Below are 11,454 nucleotides of genomic sequence, written 5' to 3'. Positions count from 1 at the left end.
TGGCATGTTTTTGTTCTTAGTGCTCCTCTTTAATCTGGAAGTCCTGAATAAAACCTAGGGATAACAGCAGGCTTGAAAAAACACCAAATTACTAAAAAGAGTTCATCATTTCATCTCAAGATAAATGCAGGTGGTTGGTAAAGACCTCAGAGGTTTGTTAGAGAATATTAGAGAACAAATATTGCCATGGAGACCAAGGACAAAAAAAAATCATGTGGAAATTTAAAGCACTATTCAAGTCACAATCCCAAAGCAAACATGAAACATGGTGATGACGGCAGCAACAACACAACACGGCTGAAGGAAAGCCAAGAGTGCGACTCCTTTTGCAAGGTTCTGTATATCTTGGATTTGTGAACATGATCCGATTAAAGTCGGGGGTTCTGCAAAAAATCTGTTGATGGTGCTGCACAAAAAAAGGAAAAAAAAAAAGAAAAAGTGAATCACTCCTGCCTGTCCTCATTGTGTTGCAATGCGTCTTCTGCAGCTACGGCTGCGGCATAATTGTGTTTACGTTTGGAAAACACGCCAAACGTGTAGTCACGAAGCGCAAGTTCTAAATCTGGGTCCATCAAACAAAAACAGAAGGAAGAAAAAATCCCTGAATCAGCAACAACAGGATAATCCCGGAGTTTAAGGTCTTACTTTAAATACACATGGCTACAGTCACATGAGCGGCAGACCAAAACACGCTTATCCTACGTTATTACTGCAAAACCCGACGCTGCTTCTCTCTCTCTTCTTAACGCACCGACTCAACATGTCAGCACAGACGCAGAGTGGGCACCTGCGTGTGAGCGCTACAGTCAACAGAAACGAGAAGAACCCAACTATCTAGTGTGATGGGAGGGACAAGCCATGGAATGCAAACATCTGTAAAGCTGCATAACGGTTTAAATATTTCCAATCGACTCGTCTAAGTGGGGTAAATGGCAAACTCTAGTCATAAAGCTTGGAGGGCATGTGATCTGAACGAAGTTGGGGGGGGGGGACCATTGTCATCCAAAACCCGCACCGCAGCACACACAAGCAGCTAAAACCACTGCGGCCTCCCCCCACCCCCCAAGTGCTGTGAGCATTCAGAAGCATGCAAATGCTTGGGGATGCTGGAAGGTTTACATTTCAATAAGACAAAAACAACCTCTCTTCCTTTGCATGGGTCTGAGCTGCTTGTGCTGGCAGGCCAATCCCATTTCCATTTGGCTAGTGGAGATGCAAATGTACCATGTATGTAAACATGTTAGAGATGGGTTGTTCCATGAGAACAGATGTGTGGATATCTGCAGCAGAGTCAGGAAAGACAACAGGATTAAACACAAACCAGACGCTTTTTTTTTTCTCCCCAATTGTGCGCGACTTTGAGGTAATCAAAATGTAATGGGAAGGTTCTGTGAAAATATCCGGATCCAAATAATCACCTTTGCTGACAAAGATTAAAGGCAGGGAGGGTGATGATAAGAATCTGATGAACACATGACAGTTGCTGATGTTTACCCTGGGGAAGTCTTTAAGCTGCGTCTTGCTTCACTGATATCCCAAATGACCCTCTTGTTGCAGGTTTAAGCCTTTGGGGCAAGTGGTGATTGCATGCTTTATTTTCAGCTTCGCTGCAGAAGGTGAGGCCAGCCCAGGTAACCAGCCCTCACACACATAAAAAAAAAAAAAAGCCCAGCCCTGGACGGTGAATGTCACTATGTGTCTGTTCCATTTGTATGACTTGCAAGGCTTGTAACATTCGATCATTTTCAGCATTAAAAGCCTGTTTTATACTTAACCAAATCTTGTTATTTCTCAAGGTAATTTACACTGAGGGCTTTTTGAACTGATAAATGAACCTGGGTGCTGCACAGAAGGGAAAATGGCTGAACTACGACACTAAAAATGCTACATTTTCATCCACTTTGAGGCTGAGCTTCACAACCCTCTTGTGGCAATTTGCTGGGAAAATTTCACTACAAATCTATTAAAGATAGAGCAGTTTTAAATGGGGAACAGACAAGGAAGGACAATTGCCATGATGGATGGACTGGGCTTGATGGATAGTAGGTACGATTGTAGGGAGGACCATAGATAGGTTGGTAAGACAATTGAATGGCATGTAGGATGTAAAGGTGTATAGGTAGATAAGGCCGTAGTAGAATAAAGTCAGAAATAAAAACCTGTACATTCCTGGAAAACACTGACGGTATTCTGTTAAAATGCCAGCTAAAGAAAGATCCTGAATTGTCTGAACCATGACATGCCACCTCTGTGTAAGTCGCAACCCTCCCTAGTTTCTACTGTAGTGGTCATTGCTCAAAGACATTACAAAGATCCTTGCAGGCGTATCTCACTGCCAGCGGAGGCCACACCAGCCTGAAGGCACAGCCTTGTGGAAGAGTGGGAGTTTATGGGACCCACTATCATGTTCATCGGACATTTGGCATGTGTCACCAAATTGGTTGTTTGAGTCACTGTGTTGACCAGCAACTCCTCTGACCTCTGTGTGTGAGTAAGTCTGCTGCCCTCCAAGAAGATACCTCCTTCCCCTTTATCATCTGCCATCATTAGCCTTCTCGCCTGGCTGCAAGAGGAGGGAATGATCGTAGCGCCTTTAATCTTTCTGTCACAAAAATACTGAAGCTGTGACACCCTCATTCACATCAGTCATTTAACAACAGAGGCCCGATCCTGCCTTGTGCTGCGGGCGAACCGCAGGGAATCCGACGTGTCATCAAATGCAAGAATGTGTTTATTCGCCATTAACAAGAGAGCAGGCCTCGCCACCCAGAACCGCCGGGGTGGAGCTGGCTGTGATGTGGTCAGAGGGATATCTGCGTGGGTGCACCACCCTGCAGCCATGGCTTCTCCTGAACACTGGGCACTAATTTCATATTTCAGCACCGCCGCCTGTCATCAGCGCCCTTATCAAAAATACATACCAGACCATAATCACAGGAGGACTGGATGCCAAAATACCTCAGCGCAAATGAAAGACAGTGGGGAGGAAAAAGGGAGGAGGCTTTTGGGGTTAATGGGGCAGAGGAGGAAAAAGAAAGTGGGAGAAAACGACGACATCCCTTCCTTAGCTGCTGAAAGTATTTGCAAATCACAGAAATACCTTACTTAGCAATAAGCTTATGGAAAGACAGCATTACTCCCGAATTGCCTCTCAAATCTTCCTATTAATGCCAAGCAACATAATTGTTTGCCTGACTTCTCTTAAGGTATTGCTGTTTGTGTTGCGTGCAGCGTACTGGGGCAACATCAGCAGTCTTCAACCCCCTGTGAGGACAAATCAAGGGACATGCCCGAACAAGTCACCTGCTGACACCCAGCACTGAAAAACTGAATTCAAAATGCTGGACCTGGAGAAAAACATGCGTGTCTACAATGGTGACACAAACAATATACAATGTCCATAGTTAGATTATATAAAACAATTTGCTGAATTTTAGGGATACAAACAATAATTGTGGCCATATCTGAAATTTATACCTGCTGTTGATGGAGCTCAAAGATCGCCTGATGATCTGGGGGAATTCCATGTGGTGGTAACAAAAACACTCTTTGGTGTTGATGTTTGTACTGAGGGAAGATGACTCAAAGATAGCTACTTTTTAGTATCAGTTAAGTGTTTCAGTATGAAAGTTGTTCAGTTTTATCCTTTTGAACTTTCAACGTGAATCTTGGAAATGTCAGAGTTGAGCTGAAGGTTTACCTTCTGTCAAACTGTGACACAAGCAACAGGTTTTGGTATTAATTAATTATAAAGTACATATGAATGAATGAGCTCCTAAAAAAATGAATTGTTAGATCACATTGGTGAATACTTCATCATGAAAAGAGAACGGCGCAGTGCAGAAAATGTTCAAAGCTTTCAGTTTGAGATGAAACGAGCATTACTGTCGAAGCTTCAACCAGTTTTCTCACACACTTCGTGACATCACGTTTGCTAATGTCAAAAACATTTAATAACAAGTCACATCTGGGAAGGTAGATAGAAATGATGTTTAATGTGGTTCTTACATCTTATCTCTTATTCCTGGTGTTGCAGCTGAAGAATCGATTGTTCTAGCATTTTCTGGTAACTTTAGTTGCAATAAAGCAGCTTGTTTTGGCAGCTAATCATAAATAATCATCAAGCTATATTTTTCTAGTAAGTTGTTTGGAGTTTATTAGAGAAACAAATCCTGTATTGACCGTTTCAAAACCCGTGGACGCATCCCCGTGAGTCACTCACATATCAGAACATAACTTTGTCTGTTCCTATAATCAAATAAAACTTTTGACTTTATCTGGTCCAAAGTTAAACAAGATTCCTCCCGTTCTAATGACCTTTATTCAGAGCAATCAGGTACGAGAGAAAGAAGAGGGGAAAGACGTGCAGAAAAGATCCCAGGGTTGGGAATTGAACCATAGACACCTGAGGATTCATTTCTGGGTGCCGCCCTGAGCTGAAGAATCTTTTATTTAAAGCGGCCGCTGAAAGCATCACAGGCATTGTGCTCAATTCATTTTCTCGAGCAAAAGTGAACAGAGAAGGAGTAGGTTTATCTGGATTGTGCTTGGGCTTCAACAGCTTCTGGAAAGGATTAACAGCACTGTTACCAGCAGATCAAACCTGATTTAAGATTTAAAAGTAAGTAATGTAGTTAATTGTTCTTTGATCAGTAACAATTGATTTATTCGGCTGCTGCTGATTGGGAGATTTTGTCAAGGGAGAGCAGGAGGGAACACTGGCTGATTTTAGATCTTCACTGAGGTAGATGGGATCGGCTTCACATGTATCAGCCGATCTCCCCAAAATGAAGGAAATCGGCCCTGACAAATTGGTGCACCTCTACTTTCAACTACTTAAATGTATATAAAAAATAAACGAGGTCGATACCGAATATTCTTACTTCCATTCTTTCTTCATAACGATAGAGTTAAGATAAGGCTGTTAAATATATTTGTAATCAGACTCAATTTCTTTTCATCATTCTCTCAATTCTTACAAGATGTAGGTGTGACTATGATTAGATTAGCTAGTTAAAGTCTAAAATCGACATTCTGCCATCTTCTATTGTGATGGATCCATGAGAGACAATTTGTTTAGACAAAAACTGAGACGAACAAAGTTCATGCTCCTGTTAAAGGAATAATGTGATTATTTTAGTTGACCTGAATCAGCAGGTCAAAACTTTGCAAAAAAAGAGAGAGATTTGTAATTGGCCACAAATTTCTGATCGGTGCATCTCTTGGCTGATAGTATCTGAAACATATTTTTCCTCAGAGCCAGTGTATTTCCACGAGAGGTCACATCACTGTACACGAGAAAAAAACACCACCTATCCCACCAGGCTGCGAATCGGGTGTTTGTGTTGCGTGCAGCATACTGGGGCAATATCAGCAGTCTTCAAGCCCCTGTGAAAGCCTGTTTTGTTGGCTCCCACCTGTTGCAGGAGCAGCTCTTCCTCAGAAATCGACTTGTTTATCCACGTGTGGGCGGAGAAAGCACGAGCACACGGGGGCATGGGGAGCAGCCAATCAGAAGCGAGCGGCAGCGAGGAGCCTTAAAAGCAGCGAGCGGCTCCTCCGCAGACGCTTTCTGCTCTCCGAGCATTAACATTCACTCCGTCTCCTCAGCAGGGACACTGGAATATCTTCACCTACTACAACTCCTAAACGAGTTTGAACCTATTTTTTATTTTTTGGATATTTTTCCCCCCCCCCCCCCTCTATTCTTGTCGGAATTTAACCACCGGGAAGAACAATGCGGCTCATTCAGAACATGTCGACTATTGCGGAGTGTACCGCGCCTGAATACTCCGTCCTGAACCGGGTCATCAAAATAGCTGTTATCGGAGGCAGCGGAGTGGGGAAGACAGGTAAGACGGCCAATAAAGCGCATGCGTAGCAATAATGTAGGAGTTTATAGTAGTAATGAATTCAAGTCTAATATATTTTGTCACTTTTGTTTGTTTATAGCGCTCGTGGTGAGATTCTTAACGAGACGGTTCATCGGAGACTATGAACGAAATGCAGGTAAGCTTAAAAAAAAAACAAAAAAAAAAACAGTTTGAGAAAATAAATGGGGAAAAACTTTCCAAACTAATTTTCACCTCTTTTTTTTTTGTGCGCGCGCGCAGGTAATCTGTACTCCAGAGAAGTCCAGGTGGATGGAGATCAGGTGACCATCCAGGTCCAGGACACGCCAGGTGCAGAGGTGGGTCCTCACACACAAACACATCTCTGATGTGTCGGTACTTTATCAGCCCAGAGGAAATTATGAGGTCGTCTGTTGCTGGCATGCATGCAGCCGCTAAGAGTAAAAACATTATAAAAATATTTAAAACTACCACGAGAAGAAACGAGACATTAATCATTTAAATCTGACTTTAAGAAGACGGCCGTTCACTTTCTGGATGTTAGTTTGTACTGGGGTTCAGTTCTTTAACCAAACATGCTGCAGATTTCAAGCCCCTCATTTTGGGCTGTGTAATCTACCATTTAGGGTAATGGCTGACTGGGGCGGCTGTAAATGATACCCTGATCCAAATCCAGCAGTTTCCGCAGTCACCCACACCTCTCTCCTGGAGTCAGCATTCCTGTTATTATAGAAGTTGAGAACTTTTGACCCCCCAGAGGAAGGCGTGTGATCTAATCATTTTGTCTCTTCTGTTTGTTCTCAGATGACTGATAATGGCATCAGTCTCCCCGACCACGTGAGCTGCTCCATTCAGTGGGCAGACGCCGTGGTGCTGGTGTACTCGGTGACCGACCGGCGGAGCTTTGAGCTGATCAACCAGCTGCACCAGCTGGTGGTCCGTAGCGGTGGTGCCGGCGCGCCCCCAGTGATCCTGCTCGCCAACAAGGCCGACTTGCTGCACCTGAGGCGTGTTGACTCCCAGCAGGGCCCCTTGCTGGCAGGGACTCTGGGCTGCTCCTTCTACGAGGTCTCTGCCAGCGAGGACTACAACCAGGTGCACGGCGCCTTCCACAGACTGTGCTGCCAGCTCGCCAAGCAGCCGCAGCCGACGCCGCCTCCGTCTGCCAGCGGCGCCACGGAGAAGAGGCGCTCGGCCCTCATCCCCCGACCAAAGTCCCCCAACATGCAAGATCTGAAGAGGCGTTTCAAACAGGCGCTGTCTGCCAAAGTCAGGACTGTGACCTCGGTGTGAGGAGAACTGTGAGCAGATTAAAGAAAGAAAACAGGAGGTGAACTCTCCTTTCTTTAAAGTCCTGAATCAGTCTGACTGAAAGGGGCAGGCTGGTGAGATGAGTGGGTAAAATAATAAAAAAAGAAGCCCTACCCTCTTGAAGAAGAGCGGTCTGGTGTCAGATGGCAGGGAGGAAGTTTATCTGCTCAGGAAGAGACGCGCAAAGAGACATGGGGGTTGGGGGGCGGCCGAGGGACGGCGGCTTCAACCAGGCTTTGCGAATCGGTTGAACTCAAAAGTGTAAATCCAGCTTCTCCTGGCAACAGCTGAAGGACGGCTTATTTTTAGCTGAGCCCATTGTGGCAGATTTTTTTTCTTCTTTTTTTCCTATTCACTGCCTCTACACAGCACTGTTGGCAGTTCCCGTTCAGAAAGGACTCTGAGGAGCTGCGTGCATGCTCAGTCGGTAATGTCAACATCTGCAGTTGATGTGCTCGTCGTTCAGCTTTATGGATCATCACTGCGGTGGGAAGTTGAAGTGTTGCAGCAGACCATGGATGTAGCACTGATGCACTTTATATATAAAAGAAAGACCAGTCCAAAGGACCCGTTTATTTATTTGTTACACTTTGTCCACAATAAAATGTTAAAACAAGACATGTGTTCATGTTTCACTTTCTTTTTCTCCTACTGTGAAGGGGAAAGAAAAAAAAAGCTTGTCTGGCTCATGAATATGAATAGAGAAGCTCTTCTGAAAGGCCTTGATGACATGCAGCTATGAATCACATGGAGACAATAGAGCGATGACTGTACACTGCCTGTTGATGTGACTGCAGCACCAGACCACTTAAGTACTCCAAATATATATAAATAAAAACGGGGGTAACCCACGAATACACCAAATTAAAATTGGGCTTTTCATGCACATTTTAATGCCTTCTTTTATCTTTAGATATGCCTGTGCTTTACTGTTACAGATCATCTCTAATCCCAGAAGATGAACTTCCAACAGCAGGACCTTTTCATGTGTTAATTTCACTGTCTTTACTTTAATATTTAAAGCTCTGAGATTTTGTGAGAGGCATGGCTAAGAAGGAATGCCACTATAAACAGGGGTGAAAGTAGTTTGANATTCTTGGGGGTACTATGACAAAAGTATAAAGCACACAAAGAATCTATCTATCTATCTATATATATATCTATATATATATAGATATATATATATATATCTTGAATTGCTACAAAGTGGAGCTGTATTTCCCTCAGCCCACTGGCTGCAATGTTGACACGTTGAGATGCCATGAGACCTAAATTCTGAACATAGTCTTCCACATCGGGTTGATGGGGTAACAGGTCCAGAAGGGAACCACAGACATCACTCCAAGGCCAGACTAGACACATAGATCATCTTCATCAGATCATTTTAAATCCTGATTCGTATTCAAAAACAATCTAATTATTATTCATAATAATGTCACCAAAAGCTGCTACTGCTACTCATCTGATGGAGACATAAGAGAGAAGCTACAATTCTTTTCAAAACAGATAGAAACATTTGTTTACCAGTTGGTTTAATAGTTAAAATACAAGAAAAGTGAAAAACCAACAGACTCATAACCAGTTTACAGGAAAGCATAGAAATGGACTCATTTATCTCCTTCCCGGCTATTAGCAATGTGGGCTGCTGTTGGTGTCAAGCTCTCAGTTACACAGAAAAAGCTGGAAGACATTACATTCTGTCTATTGTTTACGTTTCCGCACCGTACAGAACAAATGTGTTCGAGTGGGTCGTTTACAACCCATCAAATATGGAGCGGCAGCATCATTTCTTTGGGATCATTCTTTGTTCTATTTCTATGCTAACATGTAAAATTATTAAACCAAAATTATTTCTTTGTAGCTCTTCTCCAAGCAGGCACATTTTCTTGTCACAATTTACAACAGCAGCAGCAGCAAATGTCTGTAAGTTACATTTGATTTTACTCTTAAGATATTTTTAAGTCAAGTATGATTCAAAATTTTAAACCTGATATAATGATGAAAAGTCCAACTTAAATGAATGGTTTTATTATACTATTGTCAATCTAAATTTAATATTTAACCATTAAGATCCCTGTTTTAATCCCTAGTCTCCTAAAATATACCCTTCTGAAGTCCGTCATGGCGCCTCGAATGATAGTTTGAGTCATGCAGAACTGATTTGACCGTTTCCATAGCAGCGATCAGAAGCAAGACATTCCCCCAGAACTACAGTGAGCTCATTGTAGCTATGACCTCATGTATGACAAAGATCAAAGAACATCTAAGGTTATGAATGCTTGGATCTCAAAACAAGAGGTTATATCCAAGCATCTCTTTCATCGTTAACACCGTGTTGGACAAGTATTTTGACAATGGAACAACTTGCATTCAAGACCGTGTTTTTTCCGATTACTTTTGGAGCAGGTTATTTGATAACAACAGGAGTGAGAAAGCTTTTCAACAAGCTGCTTCCTGGGGTGACTTTTGACATCAGCAGCCATAAGGATGAGAATGAGTACGATGAATTTGATGCGTATCTCTTCAAATCTTCCCCGACTGTGAAGAAAACATCACAGCAAAACGCTGGGGAAGCTTGCTATGTCTCATCAGGTAATTCTAGGAGTTTTCAGAAAGATCAGTCTGAAAACAAACAGCAAACTTCCCCGACTGGGGCAGTTTATGGTGGCTCAACAGGCCATAGCAAACAGACTGATCATTCAGATCACTCAGATAGAGACACTGCTGATGAAGACAACGATTTCCCCAGTCTTCCTAAAGTTCACAGACTGAGAAGGGTTGGAGCGATAAGGAGGAAAACAAGGCGTCCAAAAGCTCAACTTGAGCTCTGAGGAAAGCGGCATTAGAAGACCAGACCCATCAAAAGAGATCTGTCCTAGGGAACGATTTGGCCAATCTTCCAAAAGAGCTAACTTTCCCGGCTGGGGACGTTTGCTCTGGAAAGAAGAGACCTGACTATCAAACCTTAACTTGTGTGCTGCAGAAAAGGGCAAAAGAAGAGAATATCTACAATGTTCGATCTCCCAACTAATCAGAATCTGCTCTTGTCGCTTTTTCAGTGCTCTTGGGTCGTTTGTGCTCTTGGGTCGAGCACAAACGACCCAAGAGCACAAACGACCCAAGAGCACTGAAAAAGCGACAGATGAGTCAATAATTATTATTACAATAATACTAAGTATTATTATTGTAATAATAGTTATGATAATAATATTTATAGTATTATTTATATTATATAAATAATATATTTATTATAAATAATATTTATGATAATATAAATATTGATATTATTATTTATATTATATAAATAATAATAATAATATTATTTATATATTATTATATATAAATAATATGTATTTATATATAAATACATATATATATATATTTATGTGTTTTTTAATCATAAAAGTGTTTTTATCATTAAAAAAGCACTGATTGTTTTTAATCATAATAGTAATAGTACTATTATGATTAAAAAACAATAGCAATATTATATAAAATTATATAACATAAAGTTATATTATAACTTTATGTTATTATAATTTAATAACATAATATTAAATTATAATACAAAGTTATTATAATTTGATATTATTAATTTTTTTTTCATAATAGTACTAATAATATCCCCACAAAAAAAAATCTGAATATCTAGTCCATTACAGTCTTATGTTTTTATGGCTTGATGTGTATTTTGTGATTATTAATAAGTGATCAATGTGGTATATTAGCTACTGCAGCTATTAGCTAATTAAACACCTGCTGTACTGATGATCTGTCAGAGTTGGTGTTTAAGTCACCTTTTATTTTCTATCTGAACTCAAACATAATTCCACACCACATCTACATCTTAAGGTTGTCAAAGTCAAGCTAGCATAACTGAACTACTTCCCTCTCCCTCCATATTTTTTCTTAATTACCTTTTTCCTGACCTGTTAATCAAGTGATAGTGATAGTGTAGCAAAGCAAAAATAATATATAATCATAAAATAATTTATATTGCTATTTTCACCTTGTGGTTTGGACTACAAAGTACCTATTTTTCATTTAACTTAACCAAATCTGATGATTTTTTTCTTTAAAATCGCTGGATTTTTGCATTTTCCCATTCAAATGCTCAGAAGCGAAGCCGGTGAGGCAGCAGCGAGCTGAGCCTCACCTGGGATTGTGCAACCTCTCACTAATTGCACTGGCTGCCGTTCCATGGGAGCAAGTTTGTCCTGTCTGTACGCCGGCAATAAAATGGCTAAAAAAATATTTAATATATGAACTTATTTTCCATAAATAAGCTGAT

The 11,454-nt window shown here is 41.3% G+C and overlaps 1 protein-coding gene across 1 annotated transcript; it reads left to right on the top strand.

Annotated features, from left to right (window-relative positions):
* The first annotated feature begins 5,312 nt into the window (after nt 1-5,312).
* Nucleotides 5,313-7,267, top strand: rasl11b (RAS-like, family 11, member B). The gene is made up of 4 exons (XM_015023189.1): nt 5,313-5,852; nt 5,953-6,009; nt 6,114-6,190; nt 6,657-7,267. Exons 1-4 carry the CDS (start codon nt 5,738-5,740, stop codon nt 7,143-7,145), a joined length of 738 nt encoding a protein of 245 aa, XP_014878675.1. The 5' UTR covers nt 5,313-5,737; the 3' UTR covers nt 7,146-7,267.
* Nucleotides 7,268-11,454: the final 4,187 nt, after the last annotated feature.

Source organism: Poecilia latipinna, unplaced genomic scaffold (genome assembly GCF_001443285.1).
Source record: "Poecilia latipinna isolate Pla-1442-1.1 unplaced genomic scaffold, P_latipinna-1.0 Scaffold3227, whole genome shotgun sequence".
NCBI classification, from domain to species: Eukaryota; Metazoa; Chordata; class Actinopteri; order Cyprinodontiformes; family Poeciliidae; genus Poecilia; species Poecilia latipinna.
The sequence above is the reverse complement of the archived record's forward strand: the minus strand, read 5'-3'. Positions and strand labels throughout refer to the sequence as shown.

Bases quoted from the DNA above. Each gene is read 5' to 3' on its own strand.
- rasl11b (XM_015023189.1), top strand. From the start codon at position 5,738: ATGCGGCTCATTCAGAACATGTCGACTATTGCGGAGTGTACCGCGCCT. The intron at 5,853-5,952 runs GTAAGACGGCCA...GTTTGTTTATAG, and splicing joins CAGCGGAGTGGGGAAGACAG to CGCTCGTGGTGAGATTCTTA. The intron at 6,191-6,656 runs GTGGGTCCTCAC...GTTTGTTCTCAG, and splicing joins AGGACACGCCAGGTGCAGAG to ATGACTGATAATGGCATCAG.